The sequence below is a fragment of the Heteronotia binoei genome, chromosome 17 (genome assembly GCF_032191835.1).
Source record: "Heteronotia binoei isolate CCM8104 ecotype False Entrance Well chromosome 17, APGP_CSIRO_Hbin_v1, whole genome shotgun sequence".
NCBI lineage: Eukaryota > Metazoa > Chordata > Lepidosauria > Squamata > Gekkonidae > Heteronotia > Heteronotia binoei.
In genome coordinates this window covers 55,026,307-55,052,602 of record NC_083239.1, presented here as the reverse complement: position 1 = coordinate 55,052,602, position 26,296 = coordinate 55,026,307, and the positions used below count along the sequence as shown (strand labels likewise).

General features: G+C 50.9%; 1 protein-coding gene across 1 annotated transcript in view; it reads left to right on the top strand.

The window, feature by feature from the left end:
• The window catches only part of LOC132586226 (serine/threonine-protein kinase PAK 4-like), a 77,854-nt gene that overhangs the window by 23,880 nt on the left and 27,678 nt on the right, over positions 1–26,296 (top strand). The window contains exon 2 of the mRNA XM_060258224.1: positions 18,838–19,061. Coding sequence (XP_060114207.1) covers positions 18,858–19,061 — 204 coding nt within the window. The 5' untranslated portion in view covers positions 18,838–18,857. The remainder of the gene's footprint in view (positions 1–18,837; positions 19,062–26,296) is intronic.

Sequence of the window (26,296 nt, the reverse complement as noted above, 5' to 3'; positions counted from 1 at the left end):
TGGCAATTTGGTTTAATCTGCATAATTTTAGGGTGCTGTGGACTAGGCTTTGCAATGGGTGCAGATTTGTGTGTTTTCATTTTCTGCTCTAGTGATTGTTTGCCCCTGGCGGCCTTCAGCTTCCTCCCCCCGCAGTAGAACTGCTTGAGAAGCAGACGGAACTCTCATCTCAGCCGCCCCCTCTGTAAAGTGTATTAGCCACAGCGTATTGGTGGAACTCTCTGTCTGGGGCAGTGATGCTCTGTATTCTTGGTGCTGCGGGGGGGGGGGCACAGTGGGAGGGCTTCTAGTGTCCTGGCCCCACTGGTGGACCTCCTGATGGCACCTGTTTGTTTTTGTTTTTTGCCACTGTGTGACACAGAGTGTTGGACTGGATGGGCCATTGGCCTGATCCAACATGGCTTCTCTTAGGCTCTTCTGTCCGGGTCAAGTGATGCTCTGTATTCTTGGTACTTGGGGGGGGGGGGCAGCAGTGGGAGGGCTTCTGATGTCCTGGCCCCACTGATGAACCTCCTGATGGCACCTGGTATTTTTGGCCACTGTGTGACGGAGCGTTGGACTGGATGGGCCATTGGCCTGCTCTGAAATGGCTTCTCTTATGCTCTTCTGTCTGGTTCAAGTGATGCTCTGTATTTTTGGTGCTTGGGGGGGGGCACAGTGGGAGGGCTTCTAGTGTCCTGGCCCCACTGATGGACCTCCTGATGGCACCTGTTTGTTTTTGTTTTTTGCCACTGTGTGACACAGAGTGTTGGACTGGATGGGCCATTGGCCTGATCCAACATGGCTTCTCTTATGCTCTTCTGTCTGGGTCAAGTGATGCTCTGTATTCTTGGTGCTTGGGGGGGGGGACACAGTGGGAGGGCTTCTAGTGTCCTGGCCCCACTGATGGCCCTCCTGATGGCACCTGGGTTTTTTGGCCACTGTGTGACACAGAGTGTTGGACTGGATGGGCCATTGGCCTGATCCAACATGGCTTCTCTTATGCTCTTCTGTCCGGGTCAAGTGATGCTCTGTATTCTTGGTGCTTGGGGGGGGGGGACACAGTGGGAGGGCTTCTAGTGTCCTGGCCCCACTTATGGACCTCCTAATGGCACCTGGGTTTTTTGGCCACTGTGTGACACAGAGTGTTGGACTGGATGGGCCATTGGCCTGATCCAACATGGCTTCTCTTATGCTCTTCTGTCCGGGTCAAGTGATGCTCTGTATTCTTGGTGCTGGGGGGGGGGGGACACAGTGGGAGGGCTTCTAGTGTCCTGGCCCCACTGATGGCCCTCCTGATGGCAGCTGGGTTTTTCTGGCCCCTGTGTGACACAGAGTGTTGGATTGGAGGGGCCATTGACTTCTCTTATGTTCTTAAGTCTGCCAGTAAATTCCACCGGCCTCGCCCCAATTAATTTATTATCTTCCTTTCATGGTCAGATCTTGGAAGCTAAGTAGGGCCGGCCCTTGGCTAGGGCTTGGATGGGAGGCTCCCAAGGGAGCCTGGGGTTGCTATGCAGAGGCAGGCAAGGGCCAATCACCCCTGAACTTCTCTTGCCTTGAAAACCCCACAGCAGGGGTGGCCAAACTTGCATAACATCAGAGCCACGCATAATAAATATTAGATGTTTGAGAGCTGCAAGACATGAATGTCAGACATTTGAGAGCCGCCAGGGAGGCAGGAAAATAGATGCAGGAAGAGAGAGGTGGAAGGAAAGCAACTTTAAATACAGTCTCCAAGCCAGAGGTCCCCAACCTTTTTGGCACCAGGGACCGGTTTTTTGGAAGACAGTTTTCCCACAGCCCGGCGGGGGGGCGGGGGCTGGGAGTGATGGTTTTGGGATGATACAATTGTGCACTTAGTTAGTTTAGTTTAGTTTGGTGTAGTGGTGAAGTGTGTGGACTCTTATCTGGGAGAAGTGGGTTTGATTCCCCACTCCTCTACTTGCAGCTGCTGGAATGGCCTTGGGTCAGCCATAGCTCTGGCAGAGGTTGTCCTCGAAAGGGCAGCTGCTGTGAGAGCCCTCTCAGCCCCACGTACCTCACAGAGTGTCTGTTGTGGGGGAGGAAGGTAAAGGAGAGCTCTGAAACTCTTGAGATTTGGAGTGGAGGGCGGGATATAACTCCAATATCGTCTTTTTCTTTTTCTTACATTCTAATATATAATGAAATAATTATACAGCTCATGGCCCGATTGCTAACAGGCCACAGCCCAGTCTCTAACAGGCTGTGGACCGGTCCCGGTCCACGGACCGGGGTTTGGGGACTCCTGCTCCAAGCCACCAGCCGGCTTGACGTGGAGAAGTGATTTAAAGAAACAGATGCCTTCTCCTAGCCAGCCTATAGGGCTGTGGGAGCTTCAAGAGCCGCACAATGTGTGTGAAAAGAGCCACAGTTTGGCCACCCCTGCCCTACAAGGTCACCACAAGTCAGCTGCAGCTTGCTGGCAAAAAGAGAAAAGTGCGTTGATATAAGTGGTCGCTTGGGATGCCCAGATTTGATGCTAGGCATCGTGGTGCATCGTGGTGCCTTCTAGCGCTTCTCCTGGAGTCCTCCTAGCTTTTCAGGATGTGGGTGAAGGAAGCCCTTGCTATTGGCTGACCTCATTGAAGTCTAGGGGTTTCCCGCAGCTGCAGCGTGGCTGGCAGAACAGGACGACCTGGGTTAGCATGCGGGATTGTGGTTCCATTTCCCCTTCAGCCTTTCTCTTTTTTAATTCCCCTTTCTCTTTTCCCCTCCCTCTCCCCCTCAGACTTGTCTTCATTTCCTTTTATTCCCCTTCTTTGATTCTTTGGCCAAGTGAGGGGGGCGGGGCCATCATGCATTGAGTCCTGCCTCCCATGGAAGCCGTTTTGGGGCGGCACAACCCCCCCCTTCCCTCTCAAATCCCCACAGGCCTGCAAAGATTGGGGTCTCTTGCTTTAGCATATTCTGCAAACCTCCGAGGTGCAACACCCAATGTTTAATGTCTGGCCCTGTGCAGCACTGCTAGTGCTCTTAGGTGCTGCTGTCGAAAAAGTGCCAGGAAAGTAGGTGCCCAGGCCTCCTCCACATCTGGCCCCACAGTGGCGAAAGAGGAGGGTGTTGCCCGTTTTTCAGACTGGGTGGCTTCCGGGCAAAACCCCAAACAAGCAAGACTCCTTTTGGAATTTGTCTGCTGTGTGCCAATAGGAATGACGTGTTCAGGTTCTCTTCGCCTTGTGAAAGAGGCAGGATATTGGCAGTTGAAGCGCTTAGCCTCACCTTCTGAGCTGCGAGGTGAGCAAAGGCTGTTCTCTCATGCTGGACCAGTGAATGAAAGTTGCACGGTTTTTTGGTCTTTGAGTTGGTTCTTCAGCTGCAAAGGAAACCTGTCGTGTTTCACTGAAAGTTATGGCAAACGGCGCATTTATACCCCAAAGTGGCTTACATCCTTCTCCTCTCCTCTGTTTCATCCTCACAACAACCCAGTGAGGTAGGCTAGGCAGAGAGTGTGTGACTGACCCAGCGTCACCCAGCAGGCTCCCATTGCACGAGCAGGGATTTGAATTCTTAAAATGTGGGCACCACATTTTAAGAAGGATATAGACAAGCTGGAAGGGATCCAGAGGAGGGCGACAGAGATGGTGAGGGGTCTGGAGACCAAGTCCTGTGAAGAAAGGCTGAAGAAGCTGGGGGTGTTTAGCCTGGAGTGGAGGCGGCTGAGAGGTGATAGGATCACCATCTTCAAGTACTTGAAAATCTGTCATCTAGAGCAGGGGTGGCCAACGGTAGCTCTCCAGATGTTTTCTGCCTACAACTATCAGCCCCAGCCAGCATGGCCAATGGCTGGAGCTGATGGGAGTTGTAGGCAGAAAACATCTGGAGAGCTACCGTTTGCCACCCCTGAACTAGAGGATGGGGTGGAATTGTTGGCCCCAGAAGGTAGGACCAGAACCAATGGGTTGAAATTAAATCAAGAGTTTCCAGCTCAACATGAGGAAGAACTTCCTGACTGTTAGAGTAGTTCCTCAGTGGAACAGGCTTCCTCCTTGGGAGGTGGTGGGCTCTCCTTCCTTGGAGGTTTTTAAACAGAGGCTGGATGGCCATCTGACAGCGATAAAGATCCTGTGAATTTAGGGGGAGGTGTTTGCGAGTTTCCTGCATTGTGCAGGGGGTTGGACTCGATGACCCTGGAAGTCCCTTCCAACTCTAGGATTTTAGGATTCTTCAGGAGGTGGTGGGCTCTCCTTCCTTGGAGGTTTTTAAACAGAGGCTAGATGGCCATCTGACAGCGATGAAGATCCTGTGAATTTAGGGGGAGGTATTTGTGAGTTTCCTGCATTATGCAGGGAGTTGGACTCGATGACCCTGGAAGTCCTTTCCAACTCTGTGATTCTATGAACTTCCTGACAGTTAGAGCGATTCCTCAGTGGAACAGGCTTCCTCCTTGGGAGGTGGTGGGCTCTCCTTCCTTGGAGGTTTTTCAACAGAGGCTAGATAGCCATCTGACAGCAATGAGGATCCTGTGAATGTAGGGGGAGGTGTTTGTGAGTTTCCTGCATTGTGCAGGGGATTGGACTAGATGACCCTGGAAGTCCCTTCCAACTCTATGATTCTAGTATTCCCAGATCCGAGCCCCAAACCTCAACCACTGCAGTATGCTGGCTCCCTCCTCTCCATCTGCTTTCATTTGCCTGATTTCCCCACTACAGCAACTAAAACAGGCTTCTTCCCCACCCCCCACTCCCCTTCGCACAGGTTTCAAGGCTGTGTAGCTGATGCTGACTTTTGGGTTGGAAGCCGACAGGTGTCTTTTTCGTCACGCCTATATTCTGTTCAGCAGAGAGTTTCCTGCCAGAGAAATGTCTTGAACTCGAATGTCATCATTTGTATTAGATTCTGATTCCTGGGAGCTAGTTTTTTGTCTGAATAGCAGAATAAATGGGGAATTTCCTAAGGCAGCCATATCTATGCGTACTTCTGAATGCGGGAAGTATGTGGGATCGATGTCTGATGGGACAGATAACGTCCCGCTGTTTTAATGTGACTCAGGAGGGCTTCCTTACCTGGCCATTCTTGAACACAGAGCTTGCAAGGATTTGGGGGGCAGGGGGCTGCTCATGCACAGGACACATTTTGGGTGGGTCCCCCGTCGACGCCTAGGGCTGCTGTCGGGTGTAGCCCAGGTCTTCTAGGTGGTGGCTTAACTCCAGCTCCAAAGCCCCAGATAATCTTCTTCCAGGTGTGACAGTCCTAGAATGAGCTGGGTACATTCAGGGTCAGAGCAGACTTCAGGTCTGCCAAGCAAGCCGGAGGGTTTTGTTCCACACCCCCCCCCCCAAGGATTTGCTAAAGGGATAAGAGGCTTCTGCAAACTTTTGCGGGTCATTGGTTCAAATCCAGTACAGCAGCTGAAGCTACCGTGAGCAGTCGTGCAGGAATTGCCCAGCGGCAGGCTGGGAGGGGTTCTGGTGGCCAGGTGCTAGCGGTGCCACTGGCCACCTGGGCGTTGGGGCCAGGGTGGCAGCAAGGCCACACCCTTCCTGCCTTTGGGGTGAGGCTCTTTCCCAGCCATGCCCTGCCCTGTCCTTGCCACTGTCGGCCGTACACATCTGCATCGATCAGATTTTTTCGAAGATACCATCTTGACCCCGTTTGGTCTGGCACAGGCTGACTCACTCACTCTTCCGAGAGGTGTTGCTGTCCCCTCCTGGTTTTTCTTGCTGCACTTCAGGACTTACCTGTTCTTAAAAAATAAGAATGGGTAAGTTCTTTTGAGGGTTTTGTTTTTTGTTTTGCCTCGCCGTGTGCTTGCACAAGGCTTCGTAGTCCTCCCGCCCCCAAGTGCTGTCTCATCTCCAACCTACTCAGTGCAAAAATAGGAAAACAAAGTTTTATTTCATTGAGTACATTTTTACCCAATTCTTCTCCCCGGTGTCTGGCCCTGTGCAGAACTGCTATCAATATGTGGCCATTTTGGGAGTCCAAGACCCAGAAGGGAGAGTGGGAAGATTGAAAACTGCTAGTTCTGTCTCCCTTCCCCCCATTCAAATAGGTTTCTTCTATCCACTGCGAGCACAGAAGAACCAGTTTGCCAGAGTTGTTTGCCTCCGTTGGATGGTGTGCCTTGTGAAAGATAAAGGGATTGTAAGAGAGTCAGTTTGGTGTAGTAGTTAAGTGTGCAGACTCTTATCTGGGAGAACCGGGTTTGATTCCCCACTCCTCCACTTGCAGCTGCTGGAATGGCCTTGGGTCAGCCAGAGCTCTCTTATCTGGGAGAACCGGGTCTGATTCCCCACTCCTCCGCTTGCAGCTGCTGGAATGGTCTTGGGTCAGCCAGAGCACTCTTATCTGGGAGAACTGGGTGTGATTCCCCACTCCTCCGCTTGCAGCTGCTGGAGGCCTTGGATCAGCCATAGCTCTGGCAGAGTTGTCCTTGAAAGGGCAGCTGCTGTGAGAGCCCTCTCAGCCCCACCTGCCTCACAGGGTGTCTGTTGTAGGGGGAAGAGATAAAGGAGAATGTGAGCCACTCTAAGACTCTGATTCAGAGAGGAGGGCGGGGTATAAATCTGCAGTCGTCATCTTCTGCTTGTGCACCCATCCTGCTCCAGGCAGACAGATCCCCTCTACGATCCCAACTCCATGGCTGGGAAATGTCATCCCTGTTTGTGGACATACGTCGTTCAAGGCTTTCACGACTGGAGTCCATTGGTGTTGTAGGTTTTCCAGGCTGTGTGGCTGTGGTCTTGGCATTGTGAGACCTGACGTTTCGCCAGCAGCTGTGACTGGCATCCTCAGAGGTATCACCCAGAAAACTGGAGTTCTCTCTGGGTCAAATTGAGAAGAAGTTGGTAGGCAGGTAATCTACTCTGCCTGAATAGATATAAATTACCTGCCTACCAGCTACTTCTCAATTTGACCCAGAGAGAACTCCAGTGTTCTGGGTTACACCTGTGAGGATGCCAGTCACAGTTGCTGGTGAAACGTCAGGTCTCACAATGCCAAGACCACGGCCACACAGCCTGGAAAATCTACAACAACCAATACATGAAACTGCTGTTTACTGAGTCAGACTCTTGATCTAGCGAGGTCAAGGCGGTCTGCTCTGACTGGCAGCAGCTCTGCAGGCTTTCAGGGAAGGAGGGGGTCTTTCACAACACCTACGGCCTGATCTTTTGAACTGTAGATGTCGGGGATTGAGCCTGGCACCTTCTGTGTGCTGAGCAGAGGCTCTACCAAAGAGGTATCGTCTTTGCTCGCATGTTGCTTCGTGCTCATTTTAACACTGCAGCAAGCTGCATCGTGGCTGACAGTAGCTTGGAAAGTGGGGGGGTGTTTATTAAGTTAACTCGCTTGCTTTTGCTTAGATCAAAATAAGCATTCTTGGCAGTCCCCAATGCAGAAAATCCTTGTAGATGAGGCTTTAGAGCAACGGAACGGGAGTGCAGTTTTCTCTGAAAGGGAGATTAGCAGTAAAGAGAGTGCGGGTCTGTGGGGTGGAGGAGAGACAGAATTGTGCATGCATGTGAAGTGCCATCAAGTTGCTTCTGACTCGGGGTGACCCTGTGGATAAAAACGTCCTTCCTTCCAAATGCCCTCTTGTTAACAGCCTTGCTCGGGTCTTGCAAACGGAGGGCCTCCGTGGTCCATCTGCTGTTGAAGGAAGTAGGAATCCAGTGGCGCCTTTAAGACCAACAAAGTTTTATTCAGAACGTAAGCTTTCCTATGCAGGCATGCTTCTTCAGACGAGGGGGATAAGGTACTGCTGAGTCCTTTTTTTCTTGCTGCCTTCCACTTTTCCTAACATGATTGTCTTTTCCTGTGACTTTTCACAGAACCAAAGTATAATAATCTCAATTTGGTCATTTTAGCTTCTAGAGAGAGTTCAGGCTTGGTTTTATCTAGAAACCCCACCTATTTGTCTTTTTGGCAGTCCGGTGTCTGTAAAACTCCCCGACGCCACACCTCAAAAGGAATCCACTTCCTGTCAGCTTCCTTCACAGTGCAACTTTCACACCCACACCCCCACAGTAATGGGGAATGCTGTGGTGTGAATTAAGTTGAACTCAGTTGCCAGCACAACATCCTGACGCTTAAACAAAGCAGGAGTCGTGGCACGTTTAAGACCAACAAAGTTTTATTCAGAATGTAAGCTTTCGTGTGCTAAAAGCACACTTATCTCCTCGTCTGAAGAAGTGTGCTTTTAGCCCACGAAAGCTTACGTTCTGAATAAAGCTTCGTTGGTCTTAAAGGTGCCACTTGACTCCTGCTTTGTTCAACAGCTTCAGACCAACACGGCTGCCCTCTTGGATCTATCCTGGCAAATTTAAGAATCCTTTCTAGTTGCTCTTCCTAATCTGAGCCCTCTTCCAGTTTTTTGACTGCGGTCTCTCTTTTGGCTGAGGATGGAGCCAAGGAACAGAGAATCTTAATTTCAGTTTCTTCATTGTCAACCTTTTATCAGTGTTAATTCCCCGGTAGCCATTGCTTTAAAGTAGAAAGCAGAGACTCTCTGGGAAAGGCTGGCAGCTGCCTTTGGGCTCCTTCATCACCTTCATGCAAGGCAAATTAATTGCTCAATAGAATACTGAATTTTTTGGATCTCATTCCTGACGGGAGGCTCAGTCTAGCTTCCCCACTGTGTCCCGTTCCTCGGTGCCCTGAGAAAACCTCACCTTAAATGGCTGACACAGTCGTCCTATCTGGCTTTGATTTCTGGTCTAAAATGCCGCCACCCGAAGCAACAACCCCTGATCAGATTTCTCAGACACGCCAGGGTGGAAAGGATTTTGCCACGCAGGAAAGATTTAGCTTCTGACCTTGGCAAAGAGATTAGCTTTGACTCCACGATGTGGGGCCGAAGTGAGGGGGGGGGGGCTTGCCAAAACATCCAGTTTGAGTCCAGGGGCACCTTCAAGACCAACAAAGTTTTATGCAAGGTGTGAGCTTTCGTGTGCACGCTTCTTCAGAAGTGGCCGCTGGACTCGAACTTCATGCTTTCTCTTCGTTGATGCTTTTCCCTTCCAAGAACATAAGAGAAGCCATGTTGGATCAGGCCAATGGCCCATCCAGACCAACACTCTGTGTCACAGAAGAACATAAGAGAAGCCCTGTTGGATCAGGCCAGTGGCCCCTCCAGTCCAGCACTCTGTGTCACATAAGAACATAAGAGAAGCCATGTTGGATCAGGCCAGTGGCCCATCCAGTCCAACACTCTGTGTCACATAAGAACATAAGAGAAGCCATGTTGGATCAGTCCAGTGGTCCCTCCAGTCCAACACTCTGTGTCACATAAGAACATAAGAGAAGCCATGTTGGATCAGGCCAGTGGTCCCTCCAGTCCAACACTCTGTGTCACAGAAGAACATAACAGAAGCCATGTTGGATCAGGCCAATGGCCCCTCCAGTCCAGCACTCTGTGTCACAGAAGAACATAACAGAAGCCCTGTTGGATCAGGCCAATGGCCCATCCAGTCCAACACTGTGTCACAGAAGAACATAAGAGAAGCCCTGTTGGATCAGGCCAATGGCCCATCCAGTCCAACATTCTGTGTCACATAAGAACATAACAGAAGCCATGTTGGATCAGGCCAGTGGCCCCTCCAGTCCAGCACTCTGTGTCACAGAAGAACATAAGAGAAGCCCTGTTGGATCAGGCCAATGGCCCATCCAGTCCAACACTCTGTGTCACAGAAGAACATAACAGAAGCCCTGTTGGAACATAAGAGAAGCCCTGTTGGATCAGGCCAATGGCCCATCCAGTCCAACATTCTGTGTCACATAAGAACATAACAGAAGCCATGTTGGATCAGGCCAGTGGCCCCTCCAGTCCAGCACTCTGTGTCACAGAAGAACATAAGAGAAGCCCTGTTGGATCAGGCCAATGGCCCATCCAGTCCAACACTCTGTGTCACAGAAGAACATAACAGAAGCCCTGTTGGATCAGGCCAATGGCCCATCCAGTCCAACACTCTGTGTCACATAAGAACATAAGAGAAGACATGTTGGATCAGGCCAGTGGCCCCTCCAGTCCAGCACTCTGTGTCACAGAAGAACATAAGAGAAGCCCTGTTGGATCAGGCCAATGGCCCATCCAGTCCAACACTCTGGGTCACATAAGAACATAACAGAAGCCCTGTTGGATCAGGCCAATGGCCCATCCAGTCCAACACTCTGGGTCACATAAGAGAAGCCCTGTTGGATCAGGCCGATGGCCCATCCAGTCCAACACTCTGTGTCACATAAGAACAGAAGAGAAGCCCTGTTGGATCAGGCCAATGGCCCATCCAGTCCAACACTCTGTGTCACACAGTGGCCAAAATACACACACACACACACACACACACACACTGTGGCTAATAGCCACTGATGGACCTCTACTCCAGATTTTTATGCAATCCCCTCTTGAAGCTGGCTATGCTTGTAGCCGCCACCACCTCCTCTGGCAGTGAATTCCACGTGTTAATCACCCTTTGGGTGAAGAAGGACTTCCTTTTATCCGTTCTAACCCGGCTGCTCAGGTTAAAATTGATCCCCTCGTGGAGAGCAGATTTTTATATAGCTATATCTCAGAGCAGAGTGGGAAGGTTCCCCCTTAGGCAGAGGGGAGCACGATTAATTAATTAATTAATTAAATTTAGTAGGCTTTTATTCCACTCTTTCCCATAACAGGCTCAGGGCGGATGACAACATAAACCGGACAACAATAAAAACCTACAATTTAAATGTAAAAACAATACAATAAAATTTGGTTGCCTCAACCAAAAGCCCAGCGGAAGAGCTCCGTCTGACAGGCCCTGCGAAATGGTAGTAATACAGGTAGGGTCCAGATCTCCACAGGGAGCTGATTGTACCAGGCAGGGGCCAGAGCTGAGAAGGCCCTGGCCCTGGTGGAGACCAGACAGACGCCCTTCAGGCCAGGGGTAGGCAGGAGGTGTGTGGAGCAGACCACAATAACCTCCGGGGCATATATAGGGAGAGGCGGTTCCTCAAGTATGTCGGTCCCAGGCTGCGTAAAGCCGCATAATCAAAGACTAGTAACTGAGGGCTTGCCTAGCTTCTCTGGGGCTGCAGACTTAGAATCATAGAATTGGGGCTTTTTTTTTGAGCAGGAACGCACAGGAAGGTAGTTCCAGCTAGCTCAGCATCAGGGGGTGTGGCCTAATATGCAAATGTGTTCTGCTGGGCTTTTGCTACTTAAGAAGCCCTTTGTGAAACAATGGTGATGTCAGGGGGTGTGGCCTAATATGCAGATGAATTTCTGCTGGGATTTTTCTACAAAAAAAAGCCCTGCATAGAATCCTAGAATCACAGAGTTGGAAGGGACCTCCAGGGTCATCTAGTCCAACCCCCTGCACAATGCAGGAAACTCACAAACGCCTCCCCCTAAATTCACAGGATCTTCATCACTGTCAGATGGCCATCTAGCCTCTGTTTAAAAACCTCCAAGGAAGGAGAGCCCACTGCCTCCCAAGGAAGCCTATTCCACAGAGGAACTGCTCTAACGGTCAGGAAGTTCTTCCTAATGTTGAGCCAGAAACTCTTTGGATTTAATTTCAACCCACTGGTTCTGGTCCTACCTTCTGGGGCCACAGAAAACAATTCCACACCCTCCTCTAGATGGCAGCTTTTCAAGTACTTGAAGATGGTGATCATAGAATCTTAGAATCCTAGAGTTGGAAGGGACCTCCAGGGTCATCTAGTCCAACCCCCTGCACAATGCAGGAAACTCACAAATCCCTCCCCCTAAATTCACAGGATCTTCATTGCTGTCAGATGGCCATCCAGCCTCTGTTTAAAAACCTTCAAGGAGGGAGAGCCCACCACCTCCTGAAGAATCCTAGAATCCTAGAGTTGGAAGGGACCTCCAGGGCCATCTAATCCAACCCCCTGCACAATGCAGGAAACTCACAAATCCCTCCCCCTAAATTCACAGGATCTTTATTGCTGTCAGATAGCCATCCAGCCTCTGTTTAAAAACCTCCAAGGAAGGAGAGCCCACCACCTCCCAAGGAGGAAGCCTGTTCCGCTGAGGAACTGCTCTAATGCTCAGGAAATTCTTCTTAGTGTTGAGCCAGAAACTCTTTTGATTTAAAAGACTTCTCTTGTTCCTCAAAGCAGGCGTGTCTTCTTAGGATCCAGTGGGGAGGGGAAAGGGTTGGAGCCCTCTGAACAAATCTGCACACATTTCTTCCAAGAGAGAGAGAGGTCTGCAGTCCCCTGGCTTTGTCACAACCCTGAGGAGCCGGGAGTTTGTGAACAGAATCTGTTGGGGTCCCTTGCTCTGCGTAGGCTTTCAGAGCAGAACGGTGGGTGTTTTGTCTGCGGCTCACACAGACCCTTCAGGCTGTCCTCTTGCCTAGGAGGTGTGACCTCAGTCTTTATTCTTGTCTTGCTAAATCGGAGTTGAGATCACCAGGCAGGGCCATGTTGCTATTCTCAACATTTGTGAAGTGCCTTAAACCATCTAAGCACCGCCAAGCAGTCCCCGCAGCATATGGCCGCCGCTGCCCATCTGTCTGCAAGGCCTCCCTTGAGCAAATGGTGTCTGGTTTTTTTGTGTGCGGAGGGGGGCCAATAATGTTCAGCTCTGGCAGTCAGTGATCCAGGAGCCTCTTGCTTAGAGGAGTTTTTCCTCCAGCCCCTTGAAGGGCATTTGTGTTCAGCACTTTTTAACCCAGCTGCCTGCAAGAAGATGATGGTATTGGATTTCTGTCCTGCCCTATACTCCGAATCTCAGAGAGTCTCAGAGCAGCTCACAGTCTCCTTTACCTTGCCACCCCTCCCCGGACAGACACCCTGTGAGGTGGGTGGGGCTGAGAGAGCTCTTACAGCAGCTGCCCTTTCAAAGATAACTCCTAGTAGAGCTATGGCTGACTCGAGGCCATTCCAGCGGCTGCAAGTGGAGGAGTGGGGAATCAAACCCGGTTCTCCCAGATAAGAGTTTGCACACTTTGAGGAGGAAAGGTCCCCTGTGCAAGCACCAGTCGTTGCTTTCACAACGTTTTCACAGCAGACTTTTTACGGGGTGGTTTGCCATTGCCTTCCCCAGTCATCTACACTTTCCCCCCAGCAAGCTGGGGACTCATTTTGCCGACCTCGGAAGGATGGAAGGCTGAGTCAACCTGAGCCAATCTCCTATATCTTTCCCCCCACAGCAGACACCCTGTGAGGCGGGTGGGGCTGAGAGGGCTCTCACAGCAGCTGCCCTTTCAAGGACAACCTCTGCCAGAGCTCTGACTGACCAAGGCCATTCCAGCAGCTGCAAGTGGAGGAGTGAGGAATCAAACCCGATTCTCCCAGATAACAGTCCGCACACTTAACCACTACACCAAACTGGCTTTCTTCCTCTGGTCTCGGGTTCAGCCACTTCTGATATTTTAGGCCTGCTGCATAGTGGACTGTTTTTGGGGGTGTGGTTGGGAGGGAAATGTGCTCTGAGAAGCTGCCGTGTCTTGCTTCTAGATATTGGAGCTTCAGGCAGGATGTAAAGCTACCGTTTTCCTTTCTTTGATCTGAGTCCAATAACCCCTTGAGGACATGTGAACATAAGAGAAGGCATGCTGGATCAGGCCTGTCACAATCAGGGGACCAGGGAGGGACTCTACAGGCTGCCACCACGCGGAAGGGGTCTGTCTGGAAGGGTTCAGAGCCCACCCTCCCCCATATCTTCCTGCTCAGCAAGTGCCTTTTACTTGTGACTGAAGAGGCATGCTGACCCAGGCAATATAACAACAATATGTTTATTGTAAGTGCTCAATACTGAACAAGTGGGTTGTAAAATTATTAGTGCAGTAGTGAACAAAGAAAAACAGTAAAGGTGGTACAAAGAAAATAAAATTCCTGATGCAACTAACAAAACATTCCCTCCTTCTGATTCCAACTCACTCACCCCTCTTTGGATGAGGGAACTCTCCTGCTGCAGCCTTTCTCCAGCTCAGCTTTTTCTGAGAGAACACCCCTCCCTCTCTAGCTTGGCCTTTTATCTGCTTCCTCCCAGTTCCCACCCCTCTGGTCTTCACTGGGGAAGTTTTCCTTCCAGAATTTTTGCCCACCCAATCAGAGAGACAGAAGGGATCCTGGGAGATGTTAGACCTGGTTGCTTCCCTGGAGCCTGTAGGCCACACTACGCCTAGGATCATGACAAGGCCAGTGGCCCATCCAGTCTGACACTGTGGCACACAGTGACCAAACCCCAGGTGCTATCAGAAGGTCTACCAGCAGGGCCAGAATTCCAGAAGCCCCCCCCCACTCCTCCCCCCAAGCACCACAAAGACACTGCCCCAGACAGAGAGTTTCAACAATCAGCTGTGGCTAATAACCACTGATCATAGAATCATAGAGTTGGAAGGGACCTCTAGGGTTGTCTAGTCCAACCCCCTGCACAATGCAGGAAACTCACAAACACCTCCCCCTAAATTCACAGGATCTTCATTGCTGTCAGATGGCCATCTAGCTTCTTTTTAAAAACCTCCAAGGAAGGAGAGCCCACCACCTCCCGAGGAAGCCTGTTCCACTGAGGAATCGCCCTAACGGTCAGGAAATTCTTCCTAATGTTGAGCCGGAAACTCTTTTGATTTAATTTCAACCCATTGGTTCTGGTCCTACCTTCTGGGGCCACAGAAAGCAATTCCATACCATCCTCTATAGGACAGCCCTTCAAGGACTTGAAGATGGTGATCCTATCACCTCTCAGCCTCCTCCTCTCCAGGCTAAACACCCCCAGCTCCTTCAACCTTTCCTCATAGGACCTCTGCTGCATATGTTTATCCAATCCCCTCTTGAAGCTGGCTATGCTTGTAGCCGCCACTGGAGAGCCAGTTTGGTGTAGTGGTTAAGTGTGTGGACTCTTATCTGGGAGGACCGGGTTTGATTCCCCGCTCCTCCACTTGCACCTGCTGGAATGGCCTTGGGTCAGCCATAGCTCTGGCAGGAGTTGTCCTTGAAAGAGCCAGTTTGGTGTCGTGGTTAAGTGTGCAGACTCTTATCTGGGAGAACCCAGTTTGATTTCCCACTTCTCCACTTGCAGCTGCTGGAATGGCCTTGGGTCAGCCATAGCTCTGGCAGAGGTTGTCCTTGAAAGGGCAGCTGCTGGGAGAGCCCTCTCCAGCCCCACCCACCTCACAGGCTGTCTGTTGTGGGGGAGGAAGGGAAAGGAGATTGTGAGCCACTCTGAGACTCTTTGGAGTGGAGGGCGGGATATAAATCCAATATCTTCATCTACCTCACAGGGTGTCTGTTGTGGGGGAGGAAGGGAAAGGAGATTGTGAGCCGCTCTGAGACTCTTCGGAGTGGAGGGCGGGATATAAATCCAATATCATCTTCTTCTTCTTCCTGTGGCAGGGAGTTCCACATGTTCTTTACTCTTTGGCTGGAGAAGGACTTCCTTTGATCTGTTCTAAGCCTACTGCTTATTAATTTCATTGAGTGCCCAGGAGTTCTTGTATTGTGAGAAAAGGAGAAAAGTGGTCTGCCTTGGAGACTAAAAAGAATGTGGGGTTATTATTTTATTCCCCCCCCCCCACATTTTTCTTGGTCTCTTGGGCACCACTGGACGGTAGTCTAGCTCTGCTGCTGCAAACCAGAACGGCCGCCTCCCTGGAATGTCCCTTCTTTGGCTTGCTCTGGGCAAAATACTCCACCTGCCTTGCTTATGAAACGTATTTGTCTTATTTAAGTTGTTGTCGGCCTTGTTCAAGGTGGAAGTTACACAGAGGAAGTTAATATGATCAACAGGATGGGACATCCAGTAAACAACGCAGTGAGACTCAGATTGCAGAAACCTGTAACAGAGCAGGACCATTAACCCAGCGCATTAAACAATGCTGAAACGCATGTAGTGGGATGCAACACACGGCGGCAGCCAGCACGTACTGTCAACAGGAGTAGCCTAAAGTCACTGTCCGCTTATGAAAGCATTTTTCATAGACTCCTAGAGTGGGAAGGGACCTCCAGGGTCATCGAGTCCAGCCCCCTGCACAATGCAGGAAATGCACAAACCCCTCCCCCTAAATTCACAAGATCTTCATTGCTGTCAGATGGCCATCTAGCCTCTGTTTAAAAACCTCCAAGGAAGGAGAGCCCACCACCTCCCGAGGAAGCCTGTTCCACTGAGGAACCGCTCTAACGGTCAGGAAGGTCTTCCTAATCCTAGAATCCTAGAGTTGGAAGGGACCTCCAGGGCCATCTAGTCCAACCCCCTGCACAAGGCAGGAAACCCACAAACACCTCCTCCTAAATTCACAGGATCTTCACTGCTGTCAGATGGCCATCCAGCCTCTGTTGAAAAACCTCCAAGGAAGGAGAGCCCACCACCTCCTGAAGAATCATAGAATCCTAGAGTTGGAAGGGACCCCCAGGGTCATCTAGTCCAACCCCCTGCACAATGCAGGAAACCCACAAATCCCTCCCCCTAAATTTACAGGATCTTCATTGCTCTCAAATGGCCATTCAGCCTCTGTTTAAAAACCTCCAAGGTTTCTGAACCATTTCCCTTCAGTACAGCCATGTTACCTGTGTAAAGATTCCCACCTGGAAAATGTGTGTGCATAGTTTGTGGAATGTCAGGATCCTGTGAATTTAGGGGGGGGGAGGTGTTTGTGTGTTACCTGCATTGTGTAGGGGCTTGGACTAGATGACCCTTGGAGGTCCCTTCCAACTCTCGTATTCTATGGCTGGGATCCCGTATAAAGGAACAGGAGGGCATCAAGGCTCCTTGCCCCTGACCCAGACCGCTGGGGAATGTCAGGAGCTCGTGACTTTCGGGGCCCGTCCCACCGACCACATCGGAGGTTCTCCTGAAAGATGGGTCCCTGAGGGCACCATTGTGTATCCAAGGAAGCAGCTGGGAGAGCATCTGCTGTCCGGTGTTGACCTGGGGGCTGGAGGGCCAGATTCAAGGCCTCTCTTGGCTGTGAAAATCAAGCAGCCTGGGACAGCCACTCTTTCAGCCTGGCCTACCTCAAAGGGCTGTTGTCAGAACTGACTTGCAGGCCGAAGAACCGCGTATGCTGCTGTGGGCTTCTTGGAATGAGGGCAGGCGGGATACAAACAGAAGAGCTTTGCTCTGCTCTGGTAAGACCTCCCCTGGAGTCTTGTGTTCAGTTTGGGGCACCACGTTTTAAGAAGGATCTAGACAAGCTGGAATGGGTCCAGAGAAGGGCGATGAAGATGGTGAGGGGTCTGGAGACCAAGTCCTATGAGGAAAGGTTGAAGGAGCTGGGGATGTTTAGCCTGGAGAGGAGGCGGCTGAGAGGTGATAGGATCACCATCTTCAAGTACTTGAAGGGCTGTCATATAGAGAATGGGGTGGAATTGTCTTCTGTGGCCCCAGAAGGCAGTACCAGAACCAATGGGTTGAAATTAAATCAAAAGAGTTTCCAACTCAACGTTAGGAAGAACTTCCCGGCCATTAGAGCGGTTCCTCAGTGGAACAGGCTTCCTCCTTGGGAGGTGGTGGGCTCTCCTTCCTTGGAGGTTTTTCAATAGAGGCTAGATGGCCATCTGACAGCAAAGAAGATCCTGTGAATTTAGGGGGAGGCGTTTGTGAGTTTCCTGCATTGTGCAGAGGGTTGGACTCAATGACCCTAGAGGTCCCTTCCAACTCTATGATTCTATGTTGCTGTCTGTGTACACGAAGGGCTTCCTTTTTTGTTTTTTTAAAGCAGAAATTGCTTTCCCTCCTCTCCAGCCACAGCTTTGCAGACTGCCTGAGTTTGGGGCAACTTCACGCTGGTGCTCTCTGCTGGGTTTGTATGCAGGGGCCTGCATATCTACGGGACCGCCTCTCCCTCGGGCTCTGAGGTCTGCCTCGCAACATCTGCTTGTGTAGTCCCTGGGCCTAAGGACGCCTGACTGGTTTCAACAAGAGCAGGGCCTTTTCGGTCGGGGCCCCTGCTTGGTGGAATGCGCTCCCCTTGGAGATTCAAGCCCTGCAGGATTTGTCAATGTTTTGCAGGGCTTGCAAGACGGAGCTCTTCTGCCAGACTTTTTAATTGATCTGGCGGGCGTTCCTTTGAATGCCATCACTCCCCGCCCCACCATTTCACACTCATGGTGCTGATATAGAACCGGCAGTCACTGGTCATACGTGCTGTTCTGCGTTTGCTGCTTTTGCCTGAAATAGCGTTTGTTTCTTCTGAATAGGCTGCTTTGACTATTGAAACTGTTTTTATGATGTCTTATGATGAGCCCCATGGCGCAGAGTGGTAAAGCCCTCTGCTCAAGACCTGAGTTCGATCCCAGCGGAAGCTGGTTCAGGTAGCCGGCTCCAGATTGACTCCGCCTTCCATCCTTCTGAGTTTAGTAAAATGAGTACCCAGCTAGCTGGGGGGAAAGTGTAGATGACTGGGGAAGGCAATGGCAAACCACCCCGTAAAAAAGTCTGCCATGAAAGCAACGTCACCCCAGAGTCGGAAACGACTGGTGCTTGCACAGGGGACTTCCTTTACTTTTAAGAGCCCCGTGGCGCAGAGTGGTAAAGCTGCAGTACTGCAGTCGGAGCCCTCTGCTCAAGACCTGAGTTCGATCCCAGCGGAAGCTGGTTCAGGTAGCCACCTCCAGGTTACTCAGCCTTCCATCCTTCCGAGGTTGGTCAAATGAGTGCGCAGCTTGCCTGGGGGGGAAGTGTAGATGACTGGGGAAGGCAATGGCAAACCACCCCATAAAAAGTCTGCTGTGAAGACATTGTGAAAGCAGCGTCACCCCAGAGTCGGAAACGACTGGTGCTTGCACAGGGGACTACCTTGACCTTTTTATGATGTTTTAATTGTGATGTTTGTTTTTACTGCTGTAAGCCGCCCTGAGCCCGCTTGTGGGATAGGGCGGGGAATAAATAAAAAAGTTAAATTAAAAAAGTAATTAAATTAATTGGGGGGGGGGCCTTCTGCTTCCTTCCAGGCGTGCTAGCCAGCGTCACCATGTTCGGCAAGAAGAAAAAACGCATAGAGATCTCCGCCCCCTCCAACTTCGAGCACCGGGTCCACACCGGCTACGACCAGCAGGAGCAGAAGTTCACGGGGCTGCCCAGGCAATGGCAGGGCATCATCGAGGAGTCGGCCAAGAGGCCCAAGCCCCTAGTGGACCCCGTGTGCATCACGGCCGTCCAGCCCGGCTCCCAGAAGGTAGGAGTGCAGGCTGCACTGGGGATGCTGGGCCAGAACTTAATTCTTCTCCGCCTGTCTGTTGGGTGAAAGTGTGTCTTCAAGCCGTGGCTGAGTCTGTTGAATGGGCAGGTGGTAAATGGACTTCCCCTCTGTTGTCAAAAGAGGCAAAAGAGAGCCGTCCCTCTGTGTGTGCAGACACGTAGCCTTAGACACCTGTGCAAGGGAGTCATTTGTTTTCCTTCACCCTTCACTGGAGCCGTACTCAAGAAGCTTCCTGCCGAGACAAGCGTGCCTCTCTGCTACCTCCAAGACTCACCCCTGGGTGGCTAAACTCTTCTGAGAGCCAGTTTGGTGTAGTGGTTAAATGCAGTGGACTCTTTTTTGGGGAGAACCAGGTTTGATTCCCCACTCCTCCACTTACACCTGCTGGGATGGCCTTGGGTCAGCCATAGCTCTGGCAGAGGTTGTCCTTGAAAGGGCAGCTGCTGTGAGAGCCCTCTCCAGCCCCACCCACCTCACAGGGTGTCTGTTTTGGGGGGAGAAGATATAGGAGATTGTAAGCTGCTCTGAGAGTCTGATTTCGAGAGAAGGGCAGACTATAAATCTGCAATTCTTCTTCTTCTTTCTTCTTCTTCTTCCTTCTTCTTCTTCAGTGTCAGACTTCAAAAGGATATACAAGCAGGCTTCCAAAGTAGGCGGAGTGGCAGATACAACAATGCTGTTGCTATAACTTGGCTTGATGTTTTAATTGGTCTCAAATACTCCTTTGCGTCTTCCACATCCGCAGCTTGTGGCCTCCTGGGGGAAAAAATTAAAAAGCGAAGCATTTAGCCACACAGGGGTGAGTCCTGGAGGTAGTTGGAGAGGCACGCTTGTTTCGTCAGGCGGTTCCTTGAATTTGGCCCCAGTAAAGAGTGAAGGAATCGTACAGCGCACGAATGGGTCGTTCCAACCTAGTTCAGAAATCTTGTCCTCTCCCGCTTGCCTGCTCAGGCTCCTCTCTGTGCTGAGTTTGCTGTGCACATTCAGGCCTCAGAGTTCCCCTGCGTTTTTAGACACAGCCCCTTGGAGGGTTGAACCCATCTCCTTAAGGGAAGGAGCTGCTGCTGTTGACCGGGCAGGAACTTGCCATCTTGAGATCCAAGCGGAGACGCAGGAACCACTGTAGGTGTTGGTGTGTTGTGAGGCTCACTGCCGGCTGGATTTCTTTGATGTGGCAGGTAGGTTTGCTGTTTGGGCATGTCCAGAGAAATGTGTGACAGTCGCCCCGTGCTGGTCTAAATGTTCTCAGGAGCCGGGTCACGATGAGGCAAGCAAGGAGTTACAAGGCAGCTTTTATTTATTTATTAAAGCATCCATATTCCTCCTTGCCTTGTGGTTTAAGGTGGCTTGTGGAAATAATTAAGAACATTTTCATTTAAAAACAAAACTAGCAGACCTCAAATCTCTCCCCCCACTTTAAGAAGAAGAAGACGATGATATTGGATTTATATCCTGCCCTTCACTCCAAATCTCAGAGCAGCTCACAGTCTCCTTTACCTTCCATCCCCACCACAGAGACCCTGTGAGGTGTGGGGGGCTGAGAGAGCTCTCACAGTACCTGCCCTTTCACGTACAACTCCTGCGAGAGCTATGGCAGACCCAAAGCCATTCCAGCAGCTGCAAGTGGAGGAGTGGAGAATCAAACCCGGTTCTCGCAGATAAGAGTCCGCACACCTAACTGTTGTAGAAGAAGAAGATATTGGATTTATACCCCGCCCTTCACTCTGACTCTCTGAGACTCAGTGTGGTTTACAATCTCCTTTACCATCTCCCCACAACAGACCCCCTGTGAGGTGGGTGGGGCTGAGAGTGCTTTTACAGCAGCTTTTTACAGCACCTTTCAAGGACAGCTTCTATGAAAGCTATGGCTGACCCAAGGCCCTCTCAGCAGGTGCAAGTGGAGGAGTGGGGAATCAAACCCGGTTCTCCCAGATGAGAGTCTGCACACTTCACCACCACACCAAACTGGCTCTCTAAGAAGAAGATATTGGATTTATACACCACCCTTCACTCTGAATCTCAGAGACTCAGAGCGGCTCACAATCTCCTATATCTTCTCCCCCCACAACAGACACCCTGTGAGGTGGGTGGGTCCGAGAGATCTCTCATAGCAGCTACCCTTTCAAGGACAGCTCCTGAGAGAACTATGGCTGACCCAAGACCATTCCAGCAGCTGCAAGTGGAGGAGTGGGGAATCAAACCCAATTCTTCTAGATAAGAGTCCGCGCTCTTAACCACGACACCAAACTGGCTCTCTTGGCTCGGCTGAGGAGTGGCTGCAAGCTGAATACCGGGTCCTGAGGAGGAGCAGCCTGTGCCTTCAGAATCAACAGCCTGAACTGGAAGCTGTTTGGCAAGGGAGGAGGGGAGGGTTTTCCCCACGGGGTTGCTGATCAGCCCTCCTGGGGAGCAGCTGGGATTAGCTGACGAGGTAAATATTGATCCTGCTTCCTGCCAGTCTGGGCCTGACCTCACCGGGTCGCTCGCTCGTCTGGCAGCTTCAGATTGCGACATTTGGTTGCATGGAAATCGGCAGTGGGGCGGGGGCTGTTTCTTTGCTCTTCTTTTCCTGCAGGGATAGCACAGGAAGTCTGTGTCAGCAGCAGGTATCGGTGACGGGAGCAAGTGGAGATGGGAGACACTGAGAGGCCTACCTGTGCTCAATTTCCCACCAGCAAACAGGATTTGGGACCCTAAAACAGGGATCCCCAACCCCCGGGCTGGGGACTGATACCAGGCCGTGGCCTGTTTGGGATGGGCTGCGCAGCCTCGCCACCCCTCCCCCCCCCCGTTTTCACCATTTTAAGGCCAGAGAAGGGACGGCTCCTTCCCCGACCTTAAAATGGTGAAAATGGGGAGAGGAGCAGGAGGCGAGGCTGCGCCGATGGCGGTGGCGAAGGAGGAAAATGGAGGGGGGGAGATGAGGTGGTGTCAACAGCGGCGGCAGCAAAGTTGGAAGGAGGAAAATGGAGGGGGGGAGGCAGGGAGGCTGCACAGACAGCGGCTGCGAAGAAGGAAACAGGGGAGGAAAATGGGGGGGCAGAGGAGGAAACGGGAGAAAATCGGGAGGAGGTGACGAGGCTGCATGGGGGGCGAAGGAGCGGGGAGAAAACCCGGGGGGGGAGGCCGAATTGGGTGCCTCCACCCTGCCAGCCCTGGGAACGTGGTCGGCAGGCCGGCCCTGGAGCCAAAAAGGTTGGGGACCACTGCCCTAAAAGAATCGTAAGAGTTGGGAGGGACCTCCAGGGTCATCTAGTCCAGCCTCCTGCACAATGCAGGAAACTCCCCCCCACACCCCCATGACCCCTGCTCCAAGCCCGGAAGAAGGCAAAAAAAAAAAAACCAGGTTCCCTGGCCAAATTGGCCTGGAGAAAAATGGCCACCTGACCCTCGAAGTGGCAAACAGCATTTCCCTGGATGTGTAAGAAAGGACCACACAACTAAGCACAGATAAAGCCCTTCCTACCCTCCCTCTCATGATCTGCCTAAGTTCACAGGATCTTCATTGCAGTCAGGTGGCCATCTAGCCTCTGCTTTAAAACCTCCAAGGAAGGAGAGCCCACCACCTCCCAAGGAGGAAGCCTGTTCCACTGAGGAACCGCTCTAACGGTCAGGAGGTTCTTCCTAATGTTGAGTCGGAAACTCTTTTGATTTAATTCCAACCCACTGGTTCTGATCCAACCTTCTGGGGCCACAGAAAACAATTCCACCCCATCCTCTAGATGACAGCCCTTCAAGTACTTGAAGATGGTGATCATGTCATAGAATCCCAGAGTCGGAAGGGACCTCCAGGGTCATCTAGTCCAGCCCCCTGCACAATGCAGGAAACTCACAAACACCTCCCCCTAAATTTACAGGACCTTCATTGCTGTCAGATGGCCATCTAGCCTCTGTTGAAAAACCTCCAAGGAAGGAGAGCCCACCAACTCCCAAGGAGGAAGCCTGTTCCACTGAGGAATTGCTCCTAACGGTCAGGAAGTTCTTCCTAATGTTGAGCTGGAAACTGTTTTGATTTAATTTCAACCTGCTGGTTCTGGTCCTACCTTCTGGGGCCACAGAAAACAATTCTGTACCATCCTCTATTTGGCAGCCCTTTAAGTACTGGACGATGGTGACTGTATCAGCTCTCAGCCGCCTCCTCTGCAGGCTAAACATCCCCAGCTCCTTCAACCTTTCTTCATAGGATGGTCTCCAGACCCCTCACCATTTTCATCGCCCTTCTCTGGACCCGTTCCAGCTTGTCTAGATCCTTCTTAAAATGTGGTGCCCAAAACTGAACACAATACTCTAGGTGAGGTCTTACCAGAGCAGAGTAAAGCGATACCATCTCTTCACGTGATCTGGACACTATACTTCTGTTGATACAGCCCAAAATTGCATTGGTCTTTTTAGCCACCGCATCGCACTGTTAACTCATGTTCAGCATATGGTCCACTAAGACCCTGAGATCCTTTTCGCACAGACTACTGCTAAGACAAGTCTCCCCCGTCCTATAGCCATGCATTGGATTTTTCCTACCTAAATGCAGAACTTTAAATTTATCCCTGTTAAATTTTTTGTTGGTTTTAGCTCACTTTTCCAGCCTCAAACACCGGACATCTTGAAGACTTCTCAAAACTAATGCCCAGAGGCTCAGAAATCATGTCCACAGGTTCTTTTAGTACCCTTGGATGCAGTTCATCTGGCCCCGAGGACTTAGCTTCGTTTAAAGAAACGAGGTATTTATGTATTGCTCCAGTGCTGATCCTAGGCTTCAACTGCCTTCCCTCACCGTGTGCTCTGTTTTTGCCAAGTCGAGCACCTTTTCCTTCACAAGAGAAGACTGAGGGGAAAATAGGAATTGAGCAGTTCTGCACTCTCTTCATCACCTGTTACAATTTCGCTTTCCAGCCGCTGCTGTGGGCCTGCCATGTCCTTGCTCTTTTTCTTGCCTTGAACATAAGAAAAGAATTCTTTATTTTCGTTATTTTTAGCATCTCTCGCCAGCCTGAGCTCATACGGAGCTTTAGCTTTCCTTACTTCCTCTCTGCAAGCGCTGGAGATTTGTTTATATCCATCCTTGGTTGTAGGGCCTTCCTTCCGTTTCCTAAATGAAACTTTTTTGATTTCTCAAGTCCTCAAGCAGGAGTATATCTTTGGAGAGCTAAGTGGTCAGGGTTGCCACCTCTGCGTTGGGAAATTCCTGGAGATTTGGGGGTGGAGCCAACGGAGGGGGGTCTAGGGAGGAAGGGGGGCCCCAGCAGGGTACAGCGCCGTCCCCTCCAAGGCAGCCGTTTTCCCTAGCGGATAACACAACAAAAAAATGCAAGCTAGTGACCATTTTACTAAGAAATATATAGAAACCGGTCCAAATGTCCAAAACGTGTGTATTCAAGTCCCAAAGTAGTGTGGTGACAAGCCAATCGATTAAGTACTTGTGTCTTTCCAGTCTTCATCAGACGTGGGACCGCTAACAAAAGAAAATATTATACAAGAAGAAGATATTGGATTTATATCCCGCCCTCCACTCCGAAGAGTCTCAGAGCGGCTCACAATCTCCTTTACCTTCCCCCCCCCCACAACAGACACCCTGTGAGGTAGATGAAGATATTGGATTTATATCCCGCCCTCCACTCCGAAGAGTCTCAGAGCGGCTCACAATCTCCTTTCCCTTCCCCCCCCCCACAACAGACACCCTGTGAGGTGGGTGGGGCTGGAGAGGGCTCTCACAGCAGCTGCCCTTTCAAGGACAACCTCTGCCAGAGCTATGGCTGACCCAAGGCCATGCTAGCAGGTGCAAGTGGAGGAGTGGGGAATCAAACCCGGTTCTCCCAGATAAGAGTCCGCACACTTAACCACTACACCAAACTGGCTCTCCACAAAAATATCAGAAGGACATTCAGACACCACCAACCCTCTTCCAGTGAAAAAATATCATATTTACATATTGATTCAATTATATAGATTCTTTACATAATTTTTTAAAAAGGAGACACCGAGCGTCTCCGGCAGCAATTCCGCATCGGCTACAGCTCAGTATGAGGCTTCTTGCACACCCTAATGGTGCAACTAACATGTTTAAAACATGTGGTGTCTGAATGTCCTTCTGATATTTTTGTATAATATTTTCTTTTGTTAGTGGTCCCAGGTCTGATGAAGACTGGAAAGAAACGGGCACTTAATCGATTGGCTTGTCACCACACTACTTTGGGACTTGAATGCACACGTTTTGGACATTTGGACTGATTTCTAAATACTTCTTAGTAAATTGGCCACTAGCTTGTATTTTTTGTTGTGTTATCCATCATAGTGACCTCTCTCGGATTGCTTTTCATTTTCCCCAGCGGAGCTGATCTTGGCCAGCCGGAGATCAGTTGTAATAGCGAGAGAGCCTCCTCAGTGCTGTGCGTTGCTGTATGTAGAATAGGTGTACATGCAACGGTTGGTGGAGACCAGAATTGTTGGAGCGTTTTCAAGTCTTGCCAAGCGCTGTTGCCACGGGGCACTGGGAGGAATTGTGCATTTGCACGTCCAGGTATGTTGCGAGATCAGTCTCCTGGCGCCAGGGAAACAGTGTTCCCATCCCTCTCTGCTTATAAACGAAGCTGTCGGGCACCAGACGTGGGCCGCAGCCTTTTTTGGGTATTCCTGCCGGGGCAGCTGGCAGCTTGCTATCCCTCTCACTGTGCACTCAAGGGCGGCAGGAGAGGAAACACCGGCCCACCCCAGACCAACGAGGACGTGGCATTTACTTGTCGTGTCACAGCAGTGTCTGTACCTTGTGATTCCAGCAGCACCTTGTGGGTGGGGGCTCAGGGGTAGCCAAGGCCTCTTGTTCCAGTTCTGCAGCCGTCTGCAGTAGTAGTAGAAGGTGAAGATACTGGATTTATATCCCGCCCTGTACTCTGAATCTCAGAGTCTCAGAGCGACTCACAATCTCCTATATCTTCTCCCCCCACAACAGACACCCTGTGAGGTAGGTGGGGCTGAGAGAGCTCTGACAGAAGCTGCCCTTTCAAGGACAACTCCTGCGAGAGCTATGGCTGACCCAAGGCCATTCCAGCAGCTGCAAGTGGAGGAGTAGGGAATCAAACCCGGTTCTCCCAGATAAGATGATGATACTGGATTTATATCCCGCCCTATACTCTGAATCTCAGAGCGGCTCACAATCTCCTATATCTTCTCCCCCCACAACAGACACCCTGCGAGGTAGGTGGGGCTGAGAGAGCTCT